Below are 19,873 nucleotides of genomic sequence, written 5' to 3' on the forward strand. Positions count from 1 at the left end.
TTTTGACTCGCACATTGTTCTCGCAGCTGAATGATCTCCAGTCTTTCCCATTTATTTTGCAACACTGGCCATTCATGCTTCATTCATTAGTTTATCACATGGTATTAGTCAGACAAAAATGCCCCAATTATCCGGTCGTATTTTTCCTGACATTCAAGAGTTTCTTGTGGAAAACAAGCCGAGCATTTAAGGAGACGGTGGAGAGAGACACAAGACGCTGCTTCTTGCTGTTCTTGTAAGTATGGTCTTGTTTTTAAAGGAGTTAGATTTGCCTTTTAAGATTTGTCTTCATTTGTCACTGTTACCGAGAGCTGTGTGCTACTTTCGTTACCTCTTATGCATAATAAATGTGGTCCAGAAAGTAAAACGGTTATGCTAGAAAGTTGAATTTGTTCATCTGGATACAGCGTCCTTAGCATCAGGATTAACAGAATCAATTTTCTGGGATTTGCTTACCTGGATTATTGAGCATGTCTCAAAATAAATCAGTTGAGTGCGGCTTCACCCTAGAATCTGTCAGCACTGTGTGAGCATGTTATAATCCTAAAGAACTTGTAACAAGCTTGAAATTGATTCAGTTACTATCAAAGCTACAAAAACTTCTCCTTTAATGACAGTATTTGTGTCTTTCATGGAGTATCTTCTCATTTCCAGCACCAAATACAGCCTGCTCCTTTCGAGAGCGAGAACATGTTGTTCTAGTAGGGATACAGCACCCTCCGGTGGCACACAAGGACATGGTGATCTCATTCCTCTGGGCTGTGGTCACTTATGTGCCCCTTCTGTGGTTTGTGAGGGTGACTGAAGGGATGCCTGACCCCGCTCAGAGGGACCTGCTGATGCGTCAGGAGGCATCCAGGCAAACGGGAGGACAAGTGGTGCTGACAGCGGCCGAGCAGAAGCTGGACGCTTACCTCCATCGATTGAAGGAGCAAGAGATGTCCGCCACACCTTTTCCTCCTGCTTTGCATTTCTTCAAAGCAAAACCTCTCATTGAGAAGAGCCCAGTCTTCAAACTGCTGCAAAAGATGCCTAAAGGTGATCTTAAAGCTTTGTCTGGCCTACTGCGTCAGTCCACCAGAAACAGATGCAGGAGCTTAGAAGGTCAAGGGGACCCAACCAAACCTAATGCTGTTATTGTTTATTTTGGCATTCAAAGGTCATGGTCATTGTGACCTCAGGTTAATCCTAAATGTGGACTCAGGGATAAAGTGATTAGATTTTGGCAGAGAAAGAATAAAAGGTAAAGCACTGCAGCAATTCTCAAAAGTCATATTTCTGGTCTCCTTACGTCACAGCTGCGCAGCACGCCCAGGCTGCTTTCTCTGATATTTCATATACTGTAGTGTGCTGTAAAAGCTGTATGTATTAGCAATGGAGAGAAAAAAATATGATTTGGGGAAAAAATTAAGAGGAATGCAGATGTGGTGCTTGATGTCTAATCCACTAGATGTTTTCAGAAAAGCAAAGATGAGCAGACAGAGACTGAAAAATATTAAACAAAATCACTAGAAACTGTGAGGTTGTTTAGTTTTTCTTAGATTTATCAGGTGTGGGAGGCCTTTAATATTCCTGAACCCTAGGGCCTGTCTTACAAGTCATCAATGATTACTTTCAGTATTTGCCTAAGTTTGAGGTTACATCTTGCTGTTTGGGTGACAGGCGCAGCCCTCCACATCCACAGCTCCTCTCTGGTCAGTGTTGAGTGGCTGGTGAAAAACGTCACCTACAGACCTAACTGCTACATCTGCTTCACTTGGGACAACTCGGTCCGCTTCCAGTTCTCAGCTCGCCAGCCCTTCCCACGCTGGGACTGCTTCTACTGGCAACTGCTCGAGACCTTGAGAGCCAAAATAGGAGATCCTACTGGCTTTGATAACAGGTTAGTTAACCTCTAACCCTCTCCTGAACATGTAAAGTCAAGCTGTAGTGGGAGAACTTAACACTGAAAGGTCGCTTTTGGGTGGTTTACAGTTTAATGCAGCACCTCACTCTGGTCACCGAGGATCCAGATGGTCAATACCCAAGCCAAGACGTTGTGTGGGGGAAGTTTGAGAAAGCCTTCATCGCATCTGCGGGCTTAGTCACCCATGCTCCAGTCCTGAAGGATTATTTTTATAAAGGCCTAGAGGAGCTTCACCGCGACAACATCCTGTATCTGGAACTGAGGAGCGGTCTCTCAAGGGTTTGTTTGTTTGTTTACACCTGATCCTTGCAGCGTCAGCCTGTGCTAAACAGCTACAGCAGCGGTATATCCAACATTTCTGCATTTCTAACTGAAACCTTTCTGTGTTGCAGACATACGAGCTCGATGGAACTATTCACGATAAGTTATGGACTCTGAAAACATTTCAAGAGGTTACAAAGAAATTTATTGGAGACCATCCAGACTTTCTCGGGGCTCGTATCATAATTTCTGTCCACAGGTAAAATATATCATAGAGAGGGCTTCTCTCAAATTATGCTCCATTTCAAGTGACAACCAAGGCTGTCTAAGCACTCCACAAATTATTAGCTTCATTGTGGAAAAGTTCACAGAGCCTATGTATGCCTTTTCTGTGTCCCGTTTTCCTCCCTTGACCCCCAATCAGAATCAGAATCAGAATGGGTTTTATTGCCAAATGTTGAGCAGGTTTACAACATTAGGAAATTGCTGCGGTGCTTCAGTGCAAACATGCTGTCATAAATTGCGCTTAAATGGACATGAAAAAATAAAAGTAAGAATAAGAATTAAAAGTGCTACGTAGAAAGATATATGCATGAGATATATACATGAGAATAAGAATTAAAAGTGCTACGTAGAAAGATATATACATGAGTGCAGGTGGTGATCAGTGCCAAAACATGGAATGATGCAGTGAACACAGCGTAGGGTCATGTGTTAGTGGTGGGAACAGTCATACGGTTATTGTTCATGTGTCCAACAGCAGAGGGGAAGAAACTGTTCTTATGGCGAGAGGTTCTGGTGCGAATGGACCGGAGCCTCCTGCCTGAGGGGAGCGGGTCAAACAGACTGTGTCCAGGGTGAGAAGGGTCAGCTGAGATCCGAGCTGCCCGCCGCAATGTCCTGGAGGTGTACAGGTCCTGCAGAGATGGGAGTCTGCAGCCAATCACCTTCTCAGCAGAGCGCACAACACGCTGCAGTCTCTGTTTGTCCCTGATAGTGGCTCCAGCGTACCACACGGTGATGGAGGAGGTGAGGATGGACTCGATGATTGCGGTGTAGAATTGCATCATCGTCCGTGTTGGCAGGTTGAATTTCTTCAGTTGCCTCAGGAAGTACATCCTCTGCTGGGCTTTCTTGATGACGGAGGTGATGGTGGGCTCCCACTTCAGGTCCTGAGTGATGGTGGTACCCAGGAAGCGGAATGAGTCCACAGAGGTGATGGGGGTGTCAGTCAGGATGATGGGGGGGGGGGGCTGTGTGCGCTTCCTGAAGTCCACAATAATCTCCACTGTCTTCTGGGCATTCAGCACCAGGTTGTTGTGGCTGCACCAAGACACCAGACGTTCAACCTCCCTCCTGTAGGCAGACTCATCCCTGTCCGAGATGAGCCCAATAACGGTGGTGTCATCTGCAAACTTGATTAGCTTGACAGACTGGTGGGTGGAGGTGCAGCAGTTGGTGTACAGGGAGAAGAGCAGAGGAGAAAGAACACAGCCCTGAGGGGAGCCGGTGCTGATGGTCTGAGAGTCCGAGACATTCTTTCCCAGCCTCACATGCTGCTTCCTGTCCGTCAGGAATCTGGGCTGCCTGTCCCTGAGCCTGGTCCTGCCAGAGGTATCTTCCTGTTAAAGAGTTTTTCCTTCCTATTGTCACCCAGTGATTGCTACGGAAGAGGATTAGGGCCACTGGGAGAAAAAAAAGTGGGCATGACTTTCTGTCAGAATTCTGACTTTTTTCTCAGAGTTCTGGAAAAGAAGAAAAAAAAAGACGTGCCCACCTTTTTTTCCCAGTGGCCCTAATCCTCTTCCGTATATAACTCATAGAGGCTCAATTGATTGTTGGGGGTGTCTCTATATTATTTCAGGGTCTTCATCTTACAAAATAAAGAACCTTGAGGCAGGCTGTTGTCATTTGGTGCTAGATAAAGAAAAGTGAATTGAACTAAATACAGGGATAAATGTTTGGTATTGTAAAAGCTTTATCTCGCTAGAACTGTTGAAGCTGGGTTAAGAAAAGACGATCAGTGAGCAGCAGTATGGCTTCACCCTGAGAAAGAGCACTACGGACGCTTGGAGTGTTGATGCAGAAGGGCAGGCTGAAGGTCAGCTTCACTGTTTCTTTGTGGGTGTAAAGAAAGCAGATGATGAGTGCCAAGAGAGGACCTGTGACACTGTATGAGGAACTCAGGAGTGACAGATATTCAAGGTTGGAGAGAGATTGCATCGGCGGTCTGCTCTGAACCCCTTCTTGTTTGCAGTGGTGAAGGACAGGTTAACGTAAGGTCAGGCATGTTTCCAGATGACATTGTGCTCTGTTTTGACAGTAGGGAACAGTTTGAAGAGACCCTGGAGAGGTGCAGGTATGCACTGCAAAGAAGAGGAATGAAAGTCGGTGAGACAGGTGGAAGGCGAACAAGGCATAGATGTAGTGAAGGTGGATTAGTTCATATACCTGAAGTCAGCTATGCTATTAGAGGTTTAAAAGAGTGTGAGAAGAATAGAAGCAATAGTGAAAGGGAATTAGCAGACAGGAGACAGGAAACCAAGCTGAAGGAGGCAATTTTCATTGGGAGTGACGAGGATGGCAAAGATTAAAGTACATTAGAGGGACAGCTCAGTGGTTTAGAGACAAAGTTGGAAGGTTAGGCTGAGATGGCTTGGACATGTGCAGAGGAGTGGATATATTAGACAAAGAATGTTGAACTTGGAGCTCCCAGGCCAGTAGCTGGTGTGACAAAAGAAGATGCTAAGGCAGATTTACAAACCTGGACTTGGTGGCATGCTGTTGGATTACATGTAAAAAAAAATTTTATCAAAAGTGCAGGCTTTTTAGGTCCACAGTGATCTGTAGTTAGATGGTTCATTTCCTCTTCAGCCCAGAGGATGGCACATTTGTGATTTCCAAAAAAAGCTCAGATTATCCAGACTGCAGCACAGTTTTTACACCCCTTTAGCCCATCTAAAATTAGCATGGGCTCAAAGAAGGCAGCTGTGTTCATGGATGTTGTTCATAAATGTTTTCTTTTTCTTGTATCATAGACTTTTGGATCAGTGGAAGCAGTGATGAGTGTTGTTGATACACTACCCCCAGAGAGACAAGGATAGGCTTTCGGCCTTATCCGTTGTATACAGAGATTTCTCTGGATTCTCTGAATCTTTTAATAATATTTACACATTTGTTATTTTTTTTCAACTGGAATATTTGATCATTTAGTCTTTCACTAGTCTTTTTTTCAAGTGGTGAACCCCTCCCCTTTCCTTTTTAACTAGTGAGTTAAGGAGCTATGAGTCTTTTTAGAGACAGTTATGCTACTAATTACCCTCATGAGTTGTGAGACAGCACACTAGCTCTTTTATGTGCATATGTTTTACCATTATGTAACTTGTCCAGGGGTTTTTTTTGGACCCTGTCTCGTGGAAGGAAGTTGAAAACTAGCTTTTATTTTGCAACATAATGTTTTCTTTGAAATATTGTGTGTGTGTGTGTGTGTGTGTGGTTTTTTTTAACCGTCTTCAGTTAAATGTAAAGAATTCAGTGGTTTTCAAGTAACTCCACTGGAAATGTAGTTTTACTTAACCCTTTCATTCATGAATTATGACAACCTCAATCAGGATTTTTTCTTAAGTATTTTTATTCATCTTTAGGCATGAAAAGATGAATAACTTATTAGATAATAGCCTTGTAACCAATGTATGTACCTCCAAATTACTTCCCACCACTTACTTCCAACCGCTGGCAGCACATTTCTCATGTTAAATAAAATGGGGGCAAGATGTTGTGATCTCCAAGCTCTACTTTAAGTCGAACTGTGTTTCAGTTTGGAAAATAATTAAATGATAATTCAATATATTATCTCGAATCATTCGGCTTCCTGTTTTCTTGCAAAGGAAACAGCGACAAAGTCCAGTTATGAACGGGACAGTCCATTCATTTGATAAATCCAAACACATGAAAAAGGGACGTATAATGATTTCTGCAGCTGTGATGGAGTCCTGTTAAATCCTGATGTTGTGTTAATCCGACAGAAAGCACGTTACAATTTAGGGATGAAAAGTTTGGGAGCAATCTGAAGTCACTGAGACAAGTTTGATAGCATGACTGATATCCTAACATCTGTGAAGTTGATTTTGAATTTATTTATTTTTTTAGCTCTGCTGGCAGCAGACTGAAATATACATATTAAACTTTGTACAGATACTCAGGGGCTCCAAAAGGATTAAACCTGATTCCTGATTTGGTGATACGCTGACTTTGTTTTTTCAATATAGCACCAACTGCCACAAAATTTTATTAAGACATTCATTTTTAGGTCAAATTTTACTTTAAAGTAACCATTTAATTTAATCTTAAAATGTGCATGTGTCTTAATTTTACTGGTTTAGATTCAGCATGCGCCTCAAAGTACCACTAGAGTAAGCGGCTATGACCATCTACTTGTAAGTTCCCCGTTTATTTTCCTGGACAGTTCTGTTAGGAAAACCTGCTCTTAAATGCTGATAAGGTTTATCACCTGTTTTCAACATTGGAAACCGATTTTTCTCAGGCAGGCATCTTAACTTCTATATCTTGATGTAAAATTAAACATTTTGTTGTTTGTGAGTCTTAGAAAGCACTGTCATCTATGTGTGTTGTTCCTTTCTTCAGAGCTTTGAGTATATCTGAGGTCAAAGCTGCTGTAAAAGAGGCCATTCAGCTGCAAAAGGACTTCCCAGATGTCGTTGCAGGATTTGACATGGTAAGAAGTGACCCGTGTACTTTAGCCTCAACTTCTTTTAAGCTCTGAGTCCAGAGATCATTTATCTGCTTATTGGGGACCATGTGGTGTGGAATTTACATGTCTGTCTGACTTTTCTGCTCTTCTTGTATTGTGCCTACAATCCTAAGAAATTCAAGTTAACTCCTAATTCACCTTAGATATGAGCATGAATGGCTTTCTGTCTCTCTTCATACGACTGACTGTCAGCTCTTGCAGGGTGTACCCTAGCGTAGCATTACTAGTTAACCTTATGGTTTGCAGGTTGGACGGGAGGACAGCGGGAAGAGTCTTTGGTTCTTCAGAGAGGCCCTCTCTCTGCCAGCTGAACTTGGTGTCAGATTGCCGTACTTCTTTCATGCAGGGGAGACAGGTGGGGGGGATCAAAAAGCATAAAGCTCATTATACCATGAGTAAGATTTGAAAAATTCTTTTGAAATGTACTGTACGCTGTATTTGTATCTATGTGTACAGATGACGAAGGCACAGACACAGATCAAAATATTCTTGATGCCCTTCTATTCAACACCATGCGCATTGGCCACGGCTACGCTTTAGCGCACCATCCGCTTGCCAAAGAACTTTCTAGGAAAAGAAATGTGGCTGTGGAGCTTTGTCCCATCTCAAACCAGGTAAGCTCATTACTACTATTTGGATGACAGTCTAAGGAGCTTGGAAAGAAAAGCGTCTGGACTTCTTTAAGTTGCTTGAAGACGTTTCACCTCTCATCCGAGAAGCTTCTTCAGTTCTAAGGGTCAAATGGTGGAGAGTCCCAGATTTAAACCCTGTGGGAGTATCCCCCCAAAGAGGGAACAAAGGACCCCCTGATGATCCTCGACCTAATCGCCTGAGCCAAGGTGTGAAAACGGGTGTGGGTCACAATCAGCCAGGGTTTCGGGTGAGCTCATTGTGAAACATGGCCCCACCCTATCATGTGGTTTCCTGAGGCGGTGGTTTACGACACCAACTGTCTGCCATATATAATCCAGTTTTGAGATCCCTTCCCAGGCGCCTGGGCCATCTGACCTCAGCAAACCATGATAGGGTGGGGCCATGTTTCACAATGAGCTCACCCGAAACCCTGGCTCTTGGGTCCCACACCCGTTTTCACACCTTGGCTCATGTGATTAGGTCGAGGATCATCAGGGGGTCCTTTGTTCCCTCTTTGGGGGGATACTCCCACAGGGTTTAAATCTGGGACTCTCCACCATTTGACCCTTAGAACTGAAGAAGCTTCTCGGATGAGAGGTGAAACGTCTTCAAGCAACTTAAAGAAGTCCAGACGCTTTTCTTTCCAAGCTCCTTAGACTGCGATGACCTGGATGACTGAGAACCTTCACAGAAATATTTGGATGACACAACCTCCGACCCACAGCTTGACTGTGTTGCGCTGAATACCTTTAAAGCTACCAGAGCAGAAGACGTTGCTGTGATTTGTAGCTTCTTCGTGATGTAGGATTAACACTATAAAACAATCTAACTTTAAGAAGAGACCACCTTTAATGTTATGGGCAATGCAAGGTGATATACCTGTAGAGGGCTGTGAAAAAGCATTTGCCCCCTTTTTGCATATTTGTCACACTTTTAAATATTAGACAAAAATAACCTAAGTAAATTCTAAATATCTTTTCAATGATGATTTCATTTATTAAGAGAAAAGTTATCCAATTGCCCCGAAACCTAATAACTTGTGTCTCCTTTGGCACCAAGAAGTGCAATCAAGTGTTTGCGATAACTGACAAGAGTGTTTTTACATGGCTGTGGAGGAATGTTGGCTCACTCTTCTTTGCAGAATTGCTTTAATTCAGCCACACTGGAGGGTTTATGATCATGCCAAAGCCCCTCAATCGTATTAAGTCCGGACTTTGACTAGGCCACTCCAAATCCTTCACATTGGGGTTTTTTTTTTTTGTTGACATTTAGACGTGGACTTGCTGGTTTTCTCTTTGGAAGGCTCCCATGGATGCACAGTCTCTTTCTTAGCGTGACCTGACCTTAACTGAGGAGAGTGAGGTCTGCAGTTCTTTAGATGTTGTTCTGGGTTCTTTTGTGGCCTCCAGGATGAGTCATCAGTATGGTCTTTGGTAGTAGTTTTGTAGCACTTTCTGAAATATGGTTAAAAACAACTCATCTCATACGTAGGTTGATAAACTTTCCAAGTCAAGAACAAATGTAAAACTAAGAAAAATGTTAACTTGTCATAAAAATCTTTAATTTATAAATGATATCTTGCTACCAAAGACAAAAGGTAATACCGGTGTCAAACATTAAGCCTGATTAAATTGAAATTTAAACTGCAACCACTAAAAGTCAGCTGGTACAATGGCAAGAAATGTCGATTAAATTAACATGATTTAAAATTGTAAGATTATCTAAATCTATCAGGTGTTTTTGAAGAAGCTTAAATGCCTAAAAGTCAGGAATTGATGACATTATTTAAAATAAAAGTGAACAGAAATATACATGTCACATTAATGACCTGTTAGCACTGCCATCGTAAAATACACACAGTATGTACATGTGTTTATACATAACTTACCTGAGTTTGTTTCACCTCTGACCTGCAGGTGCTGAAGCTGGTTTCAGACCTGAGGAACCACCCTGCTACTGTGCTGATGTCAGAGGGTCACCCGATGGTCATCAGTGCCGATGACCCGTCCCTGTTTGGCACCACAGGCCTCTCCTATGACTTCTATCAAGCATTCGTGGGCATCGGAGGGTTGAAAGCAAACCTGGGCACGCTCAAAGAACTGGCTGCAAACTCCATCACGTCAGAATAATTTCACTTTATTTCTTTCATTCATGTTTTAACGTTAAGCCTTCAAAGAAAACAAGATGGGCTCAAAATGTGGTGGCCAACAGCTGATGCCAGTTTTCATCATACTATCTTTGAATGAGCATGAATTAAATTATACAAGTGAATGAATTTCAGTCCAACATACACTCAATGATTCTCACCTCTCAATAAACATGAAGAACAATTCTCAGGAATGCACTGGAAATATATCAAATCAAAGGTTTATTTATTTAAATAAAGTACATTTCATCTGACCAGATTCCATTAAATTTAACATTTTCCTTAGAAAATGTAGATATAATTAGTTAAAGTCAGCATTACGAGCATACCAGTTTTTAAGTGCACGAGGATGACTAAACTCATGCTATCAGTAACAGTATCCTCCAATATGATGTTCAGCACTATGCTAACACAGAGTTACTCATGTTTAGTAAAATTTAAAAATAAAAAATTGAGCCAAGCGTTCAGATAATGTCCTTATTTATTTGTCAGGACAACAATAATATTCATGTTGGAATTGCATTTTTGAAGCAACTTATAAATCTCTCCAAGATGATTTTCACATTAAAAAAACATGAATATTTATATTATTTTAAGAAAACCTTTGGTTTTAAGCCCTGTTGCAGTATGTTTCTTCTCATTAAATATTTCTTCTTCTGCCTGCAGGTACAGCTCACTCCCAGCTCATCTGAAGGATTCAGGTCGTGCCATGTGGCAGAAAAAGTGGGACGCCTTCATTTCTGCCAACTCATAACAGCCGAGTGATATTAGATCCTGACTGACTTGAATGAATGACTGAATGTTTGTAATATCACTAAGGTAAATATTCATAGGCCTTTAGCAGACTTTATTTAAAAAAAAAAAAAAGATTAAGGCTATTGGAGTCTCTGTTAACAGTAAGACTAACAGTTTGACAGCATTGGCAGGTTGGTACTGTAAGTGTCTTAGTAGCTTTTTCAGCCCTTGAGCGATCACAAAGAAGCTTTACAAGAGACCAGCTGACAGTGGGGGGGAGGTTTGGTCAAGTTTGTCATGCACAGCTAGTCTTTTGTCTTCATAATACCAAACATGTACAGGGCAACTGTTCACAAGGAAATTTCTCTATTCAAAACAAACAAGAAAAATGTTTCTTTGTAGTTGATGCACATACATACGTATAGACATACGTATAGACATACATACATCTAATTTAAATACAAAAAGTAGAAGAAAAAAAGTTTCACTTTTTCAGTGACTCACTTCAGAAACCTTGTTTCTTTTTTAAATAATGATGTAACGAAAGACAACTAAAGATCTTTCTTTGACACGAGGTTCACTTTTTGTGCAATAAACAGCTCATTATCTTCTGAGACCTGCCCAGCAGTCTCTTAGTGGTCTTTGATGAGATTTTGTATATTCCAGCTCTGACCGGTGCACTGCTGGACGACGAGTTGGTAAAAGCCAACGTCATCCTTCGCAATTTCTAGACATCGCTTTGTTTTTCTGTTCTGGATCGGTCCTCCCTGCAAATAAACACATTTTATTGTCTCCTTTTCTTCTCCAGACATTTGTGACTGGCTTCCATGTGACCTCAGATTAGGCTGATTTTTTTTTTTTTTTTTTAATTTATACAACAACGTCACCATATTTGCAAGGCTCAGCAGGGTGGTGGTTCGAGCCCTGGATGCTCCAGTCTGCATGCCAAAGTATCCTTAGGGAAGGTACAGAACCAACCCCAAATGGTTCTCGAATACATCCATCAGTGTGAATGTTAGATAGAAAGCACTTAAGCATAGAAAAAGTGCTGTGTGACTGGGTGAATGAGGCATGTTGTATAAAGTACTTCGAGTGCTCAGGTAGAGTAGAAAAGTGCTACATAAACACAAGGTTATTTGTCTTGTAAATTTACCTTCATGCTTTGAAAATTGTCTGCAGTACAGGCCCTCAAAGTCTAATACTTGGTTGAAATTAGGGGTTTTTCCCCAATGTTTATATTTCGTAAGAATATCCGATAACCAACTAAGATTTTCAGGACTGAAAAACATATTTAAGTTAAGTTAACAAACTACCATCAAATTAATTTTACATCAACTGCAAAAACTTCTCTATTGATCATCAGTATCATTGAATATGATGATCCATACATCCACTGGACTGGATGTATGGATGTGTCTGCTCCGAGACACCCAGACCTCTCTGCCCTGAGGCCTCCTCCATTTACCAGTAATCTGCTATAATCTCATGATATTTAGTTGACTCCAACAAATGCGTCTCATCAAATTTAGATGCCTCACAGCACTGTAGGCATTCTTAATCAATATTATACAGACTTGTTTTATTTCTCAGAGGGTGAAGTTTTGTTTTTGTTTGTTTTTTTAAATGTGTTTGGGAGCAACTGAGGACCACAATGAACATGTTAAAAAAAACTGCAAAACATCACCTACTAGGTGATCAAGTTTCATTAGTTGAGCTTATGCCTAGTGTGGCATAAGCTCAACAGTCCTTTGGCTGGACGAGCTTAAAAGCTTTTTTAAAAAAAAAAAAAAAAAATCAGCTGATTCAGAGTGGGTCGGGTGGCAACTTCCCTCAGGTTTGACTGAGTCTATATTTAAAAACTGAAATATTTACCTGTTTAAAATCCCACAGCATGTGAAAGTCTTTCTGTTTGGCTATTTTGCAGTCATACAGCCCCGGGTAGAGACCACTGAAAGGGTCCACTAGACAGCGGTTGCTGTTGTACTTATGAGATTTGATCCCGCCAATGTAGAGTTGTCCATCAGAGCGATAAAAACAGTGCTAAATTAAAGAACAACAATTACCTACAAAAACAAAATCACCACCTGTTTGCAAGCATTGAATATCTAAACATACTTGAGTCGAATAGAAGTGGCATCCATACAAGATGGGTGTGTTTCCTGGCATCGGGCCTTGGTCAACACAGAGTTCTGGCTTCAGATCATTTATCATCTGCCAACAAAAGCACAAATAAACTGGAGCAGCTTTCATTAGAAAGAGCACAATGTGTATCCAGCAGACAAGTCCAGACGCTATTATGGTTCAGAAACACATTTTAGTTAACTGATATAAAAATAAAAAAGATGCAAACTGAAACGACATTATGAGTTTGCAAAACTAGCAAAAAGTATTTGTCAGTGAGGCCAAATTCACCAACCAAACAAGGATTAAGAGGCAAATTATAACATGAAGTATTGTGTTTGTATTGTAATATCTTTTCTAAACTACAATAAAAATACTCCCAACACTGTATTTCTTTTAAGTAAATGAGTAAATTGACTCTGGAACAAAAACAAAACTCTAACTTTAAATTAATTCTCAATTAGAAAAGATTGGAAAGGGGAGTTTGCTAATACTGCAATGTCACTGTACCAAGATTCAGTGCAATTAAATATTAGCAGAAGCACTACCAAGAGGGAGTTCCTTGAGAGCATTCATGGAAAGTTTGCTTTACAGATGCTCTCACTATGAAACACACCCTGCATAAAAACGAAGTAAGAGTACATAATATTCTCCAGTGAATGAATCTATTGTAACCGTGAGACACCTTGATGTATCCCCAGGAAAGTCTTCAAATAAAAAAATAATATGATAAGCGTAAAAAAACCAAAAGCTGCTTAAAGGTTCTTTGCTGCTGGTGACGTCTGCCCATGTTGTGTGCTGATCTTCATTGTGTAATAGGGACTAACATGTGTGTGAATTTGAACTTGCTGCAGCATCTTGTAAGCATTTTATGTCACATATGACTCCTTAGAGGCCAGCGCATAAGCCTGAGTCATTTTATAAAGCCAACAAAGCTGACTTGACAAGGCAGAGAAGCTTGCCTTGCATCATCCTCAATTAAATCTTAACTAAAAATTAACTTTGTAATGTTAAATAATTTATTTATGGCTAAAACTACCACCACAGATCATGATTAATAGTGTGCTGGAACCATTTTAGACTATCTATGTAGCATTTTCATTGCTATGAAGTTAGTATTATTAGCAAGCGACCTCAATCACAGACTGTATAAAAAAAAGATGGATTTTGCTTCTGAGTCTGAAAACTGGCTCCTTCACTCTGTGACCTCAGTAAACACGTTTATGGTCTCAGTCACAAGTTTCAAGTCCTGTTTACTTTACTGTTACCACCCTAACACAAAGATGGCGATAACAAAACTGCTCATGTCGAGGTTTTTTTTAACAGAACCTCGCAACCATCACAATAACTACATCCATCTTTTATATACAGTCTAGGGAAGGTATGACAAAAGAGTTTGTATCTAAACTACTTTTGGCTTCTGTTGTCAAATTTGGCCACATATTTGATCGACTCCCTAATACAACCCTGGAGATGACGTGTCTCTCCAGCTGAGACAAACCAGCGAAAACAAATGTGTTAACCACTACGCCACTGGAGGCCCAGCTAACCTCAACCACTCACGACAATATGTTGCACAGTCTATCACTAGCAAAATAGCTAAAAGAAGACAGTCCTGGTCAGTTCTTTTGCTACAATCCAACATAGCAAGTAAGTGGCTAAATTTGACTCACCGATATTGTTATCTGTTTTTTTTGGGTGATGTTATGGGGCAGCAGAAAAGAGGCCTTTAAGCCTGTGATTTAGGATAATAAACATCACATAAATCACACCAATTTGTTTTTGCAGAGAATCCATCATACAACCTTTACATTTTAACAAAAAAAAAAAAAAAGTCCACATGTAGGACATTGGAGGCAACCTCAGAACTTGGGGAAGGTCTCATTTTGAAATTTTTAAAGCTGTAATACGTTTATGGGGGGGGGGACCCTTGAAAAGCATTAAAAACATTCCACAGAGAGGCCCTTTAAATTAATTAATTAATAATTAATTAATTATTAATGAGAATTAAAGAGTTAAAAGACTTTATGGTCACACTTTAATATCCAACCTCTCATATGTATTCCGACAGAACAGTTATTTTTGACTTACAGCTCCATAACTGAGCAGGTCATGCAGGGGGTCCAGCTTGGGATAAACATTGTCTAAATACCACTTAAAGGGCTTACAATTAAGCCTCTCTCTGAGCTTCTTTCTCTCCGACACATCTCCGATGTCTATCCCATGGTTCTGTAGGAAAAACAATAGGACCACAGAGACATGTTTGAGTGCTCGCACCATTACTCAACCTGCAGAGCACACATCTGTGCAATTTGGATCTTAAATGCAACTCGGAAGGTGCCCTCTCTTCTAACCTCAAGGGGAAGATTCCAAGCAATGTTGACATTGTATTTGTATTCATCTAGCCACACCTCTGCTACCCTCAGTGCATTACGCTTCATCATGACACTCAAGTCTGGGAGGTAAGGCTTTACTGCTCGTTCAATGTGGGCAATTTTAGAGCAAGGCACAACTTCAATGCTTCCTCCACACAGCCACACCTGTGAAAACATAAAAGTAGGTTTGGAGGCTTTTAATGCAACTAATATAAAAAGGATTACCCATTAAAACTGATCACAAATATAACCAAATAAAGTTATATTGGAGTCAGTATTTGTATAAGACTTTAAATCCAAGTGGTATTATTACAAAGTAGAAGCATTTAGGAACCATAACGTTACAAACCACCTAAAGCCACAGAGCCTGGTTGCAAAAAGAAGTGTGTAAAAGCACATATGGTGGGGCTAAATAAAAGGTAGGTAGACTAACATATTTCAAATCTCCAAGTCTCCAGTAGGACTTGATCAGTCAGTACTTACCCGGATGCCCAGCTCCACATTTTCCCCACCGTATATTTTCATTCCACCATCAAGGCTTCCAATCTCTCCGAAGAACTTGTGATCAGCCACAAGTATCCCCATGACTGAGGGGCTCCTGGTGACACCGTTTAACAAAGTAAAAACTGAATAAGCAAAAAATCTTACCATACAGCACTCAAACTAAGAGAGCAAAGCAAACCTAATTATAAAGAATTATGACCCCAAAGCCTGAAACACCAAAGCAACCAAGGATAAAAAAACAAAAAAAAAACAAAGGATGTGTGATCAAGGGTGTTCTGCTTTCATTCTAGCAGCAAAAACCTTAAATCTGCTCTTTGTGCAACCTATAGACACCCACATGGGTGCTGTGTTACACTCTGCAGATTGCTTAATGTGAAAGATTTTGTCAGCAACTATCCTTGAATATTTGTTTTGGCAACACTGGCTCCATGTGTACAGTCTTCATAGCTTTCTAAGCCGTGGTTCAGCGGAGAGTCTGAAACGTCCACACTGTGTTGTCCTGACATGCTGGGAGTTCATGCGTAAAATGTGATGTCTTTAAATGTGACTCTTACTTGCCAGGCTGCGTCTCATCATCCAGGGCATACCACTCAGGTCTGAAGGACTCGTATATGCACCACATTGCCCAGTTAAAGCCATGAGATGCAGTATTGTAGGAACTCAGTGTCAGGTCATCGTAGTTGACCTTGTCGAAAACAGGCGTCAGTATAACGGTCCGGTCCTCCTTAATCCGAGCCAGTAAAGGCTCTGCCCTAGACACGCACAAACAGTTTTAAAAGAAACATGAGGGCCAATTACAGGATTATCACCACAGCTCTGAAAAGAGTCACTCAGATCTTAAACCAACCATTGGACGTGGACTTCTATGTGAGCGTCTAAGATTGCAATCACCTCTCCCTCAGCTGCCTTCCAGCCCGACAGTCTGGCCTGGGTGAGGCCCAGCTGCTCAGAGTGCCGCACTTTCTTCACCAGGCCTGGACGCTCCTCATGGATAAAGCTGATGTAATCATCCAGCTTCTCCATTAAGTCCTCTGCAGAAAATAAAGAACTGTTTCAGCAATATGAGCTGCAGATTAAATCTACTCGTACCTCTAACAATCAATCTTTTTTTCTGATCGTTAATAAAAACAATTCAAAGACTGTTTCACAAATCAGCTGATAGATTTGGCACTTCTTTGAATATAAAACAAGATTTTTTTATTTGCCATACTCATAGTAATTAAAAATAACATACAGAGTACTATCCCTGTAAAAGCCACTCTGCTACTCCGAGTACTCTACACACATGGTCGTGTTTATTTAGGATTATCAGTTCTTTTGTCAGTGGACAGCAACATCGCAATTACACATTACACTCCCTGATATATGTTTTCAGTTCCAACCCACAAACGCAAGCAACCGTGTTCCATTTCAGTGCAGCCTTTGCTACTCAAACTACATCTCATATTTTACACTGATGTCTTTTATTGCCTGTAATAAAAGGATGTAGTTTCTGCCATCATTTGCAGTATAAACTAAAGCTGCGGTGAGCGCCTTCCTTTCTCGCTTGGTTTCAGATTTGTCAGATATCTGAGTACCATCCCTGTGTACATAGGATATCCACCACAGTCTGAAAATGATATGAAAATTATTTTGGAAGCATGCTGACTCACCGTTGCTGCTGTGATCGTCCACCAGGATGATTTCTTGCAGCAGCCGAGCTGGTGTCTTGTCCACGATGCTGCGTATGGCTCTTTTAATGATTGAAAGAGCTTCATCCAAATAGATTAACACAACACTGATGGTCGGCAGATCCTTCGGATAATTTTTCACAGCACACCTGTGAGCAGAAAAATAGCAGGCAGCCTGAAGAAGTAATAAATTAAATGTTTTTAAGTTGAAATTGTATCCTTTAGAGTTCACTCCACATTACGAAGTTCTCTACTGGATTGACATCTGGCGACTGTCGAGGCCATTTCAACTTATTTTCATGTTAAAGAAACCAGCATACAGGATCTGATGGTGTGTTATGCTGCTGGAAGCAGCCATCAGAAGACGGGTACGCTGTGATCATGAAGAGATGGACACGGTCAGCATCAATAGTGAAGTTGCCTCTGTTGTTTAAATTTTAATAATGTTCATGAAAGGCATGCTTTCTTATTCTTGATGCAAAATTCATTCAAATATTGTCTTCTGGTGTTGTAGCCCATCTGCCTCAAGGTTCAACATGCTCTGCTTTCAAAGATGCTCTTCTGCATACTTTGGTTGTAGCAAGTGGTTATTTGAGTTACCGTTTCCTTGCTTTCCACTCAAAATAGCCTCACCTTTTACCCAAACAAAGGATTTTCTCCCAGATAACTGGCGCTCACTGGGTATTTTCTCTTTTTCTGACCATTCTCTGAAAACCCAAGAGATGGTCATTTAAGGAAATCACAGAAGATCAGCAGTTTCTGAGATACTTAGACCAACAACATGCCACAGCCAACATCAGTTAAATCACCTTTTTCCCTCAGGGTCAAGATTAATTGCAGAAGATAATCTTGACCATGTATACATGCCTTAATGACTGACCGATTACATATCTGCATTAACAATCGTGTACCTAATAATGTGGCCATTGAGTGTGTATATGTACTAAATTCATATGCATTCATGCTAAGACAACAAAGACAATAAAATGTCATTGTCGCTGATCGATCTCAAAAACACACAAAAAGCAGCTCAGTGTGTGTCCTTTCGGATTCGTGTGTTGCACTCACCTTGGAGGCCTGGTGTCGGGAATCTCTCTGTTGAGGGGCAGCCTGTCACTGAGGAAGGCGTTGTATCCATATCTCTGAAACAGCTGCTCGGCTTCTTTCTGCTCCTCCTCCGACAGATCGTCACCCCACTCCTTGAACAGATCAGAGTTGGGGTACAGCTTCCTCACCATCTTCCTCTTGTCCTTCACCTCTTCCTTCCTCTCAGCTGCTGGTGCCCTCTTTTCAAGCTTTTTCATTAAACTGACTGCGGACAGAAATGACCACATGGTGTTTGCATTGTCCATCTAATTTGTTTTTTTGTCTGTGAAAACTGAGTCAGTAACAGTCAGGTAAGAGCAGTTTGGTACTTTTTAGCAATGTCGACTTGAAAAGCGAAAATAAGCGAGTAGTAAAACAGGCGGGTATAATAATTGTTACTTTAATTGTTTCGTTTTGGAAATTCTCATGTGGAGCAGATGAGAAACACCTCAGATGAACAGATCTAGCCTTCATTGTTTCTTCACTGAACTCTAAATACAGACTTTACACATAAGCAGCTGCCAAACTGAGACTTTAACTCACGCAGCCTGTTGATGTCTGTTTCCATCTTTTCCATCCTCTTGACGATTCCCTGGTCCCTGATGGAGTCATTGTAATGGACCCTCTGCAGTCTCTCAGAATGAATGTGGACCTCCTTCTTAATAGAGCTGAGGTATAGCAATGCAAAGGCCACAATGAGGACTGTAAGCAAAGCTTTCATCCAGCTTGCTCTCATGCTGGTGCTCCTGTGTATGCTAGGTACACTCCTCTACTTCACAGTGAAAAGAGGTGGCGAAAACATTTCTTCTGCCTTTTACTTCAGGTGCGCTCTCCCTTCCTTTACTCCCCACCCCTTGCTCGAGAGCTGTAATCTGATATCCTGAAATTTACATCATATTCAAAGAAGTGTGTGCTGGAGACATGCATTATTCTCCACTCTGCTGTCTACATTACACCTGAGGTGCAGGTGTGTACTATTAACTGAACTTACCTGGGAGGGTAGAAAAAGAGGAGGACTCTGCAGGTAAGGGGAACAGGACTGAAAGAGTAGTACTGAATTGCTTGTGGCACTGCAACACTATAGTCCAGCCTGTTTAGTAAAAACACATCGAAAAGGTCAGTATTTAGGGTTTGGTCTGTTTGGCAGCCCATTTTCACCACTGAAAGGAAAAAAACAAAAAAAATTGCCATTAATAATTAGAAATTTCAGGTTATTATAGCAAAAAAATTCAACTTACTAATTAAAATTTCAGAACAAATAACTCAAAATTGAGGAATTTGGACACATCAATGGCAAAAAAGATCCCATGTTTTTCCTTTTTCTCCAGTGGTGAAAACAAGCTTCCACAGGTCTGGGTCAGATTTTGGAGGGGGGGTAGGGATTTGAGTAATCCGTGTCATGTTTCACCCGTATCCTGTTATGCCTCTGGCTTGCTGCTGCAAGTTATAAGGAAGAAAATACCAAAAAGCCAAGCAAGTTAGGAATCTAAGGAGTTACAATTTCTTTATGAGTGACCATGATTTATCCAACAATGTCAAAAAATATCACATCCAATAAGAAAAAAAAGGGATATTTTTATTTCATTATCATTGGCTGCTTTTTCATTCATTTTAACTGCATTGCAGATTTTGTCCATACACTTGTGCACGTGACTAGCTTCATCG

The 19,873-nt window shown here is 40.9% G+C and overlaps 2 protein-coding genes across 2 annotated transcripts; one reads left to right on the top strand and one right to left on the bottom strand.

Moving 5' to 3' along the window:
- The first annotated feature begins 105 nt into the window (after positions 1–105).
- Positions 106–11,246, top strand: ada2b (adenosine deaminase 2b). Its single transcript, XM_040035621.1, has 10 exons — positions 106–235; positions 655–1,038; positions 1,663–1,882; positions 1,975–2,185; positions 2,299–2,426; positions 6,812–6,902; positions 7,185–7,293; positions 7,395–7,552; positions 9,488–9,690; positions 10,384–11,246. The coding sequence occupies exons 2-10, from the start codon at positions 738–740 to the stop codon at positions 10,469–10,471; spliced, it is 1,509 nt and encodes a 502-aa protein (XP_039891555.1). The 5' UTR covers positions 106–235; positions 655–737; the 3' UTR covers positions 10,472–11,246.
- LOC120735871 (probable polypeptide N-acetylgalactosaminyltransferase 8) lies at positions 9,692–19,156 on the bottom strand. Its single transcript, XM_040035620.1, has 11 exons — positions 18,752–19,156; positions 18,191–18,434; positions 17,105–17,271; positions 16,300–16,483; positions 16,007–16,204; positions 15,432–15,546; positions 14,928–15,113; positions 14,665–14,802; positions 12,568–12,663; positions 12,325–12,492; positions 9,692–11,219 (listed from the first exon to the last, which is right to left on the bottom strand). Exons 1-11 carry the CDS (start codon positions 18,942–18,944, stop codon positions 11,085–11,087), a joined length of 1,824 nt encoding a protein of 607 aa, XP_039891554.1. The 5' UTR covers positions 18,945–19,156; the 3' UTR covers positions 9,692–11,084.
- Between the last annotated feature and the right edge of the window lie 717 nt (positions 19,157–19,873).

This window comes from Simochromis diagramma, unplaced genomic scaffold, assembly GCF_900408965.1.
Source record: "Simochromis diagramma unplaced genomic scaffold, fSimDia1.1 OVJJ01000816.1, whole genome shotgun sequence".
Taxonomy (NCBI): domain Eukaryota; kingdom Metazoa; phylum Chordata; class Actinopteri; order Cichliformes; family Cichlidae; genus Simochromis; species Simochromis diagramma.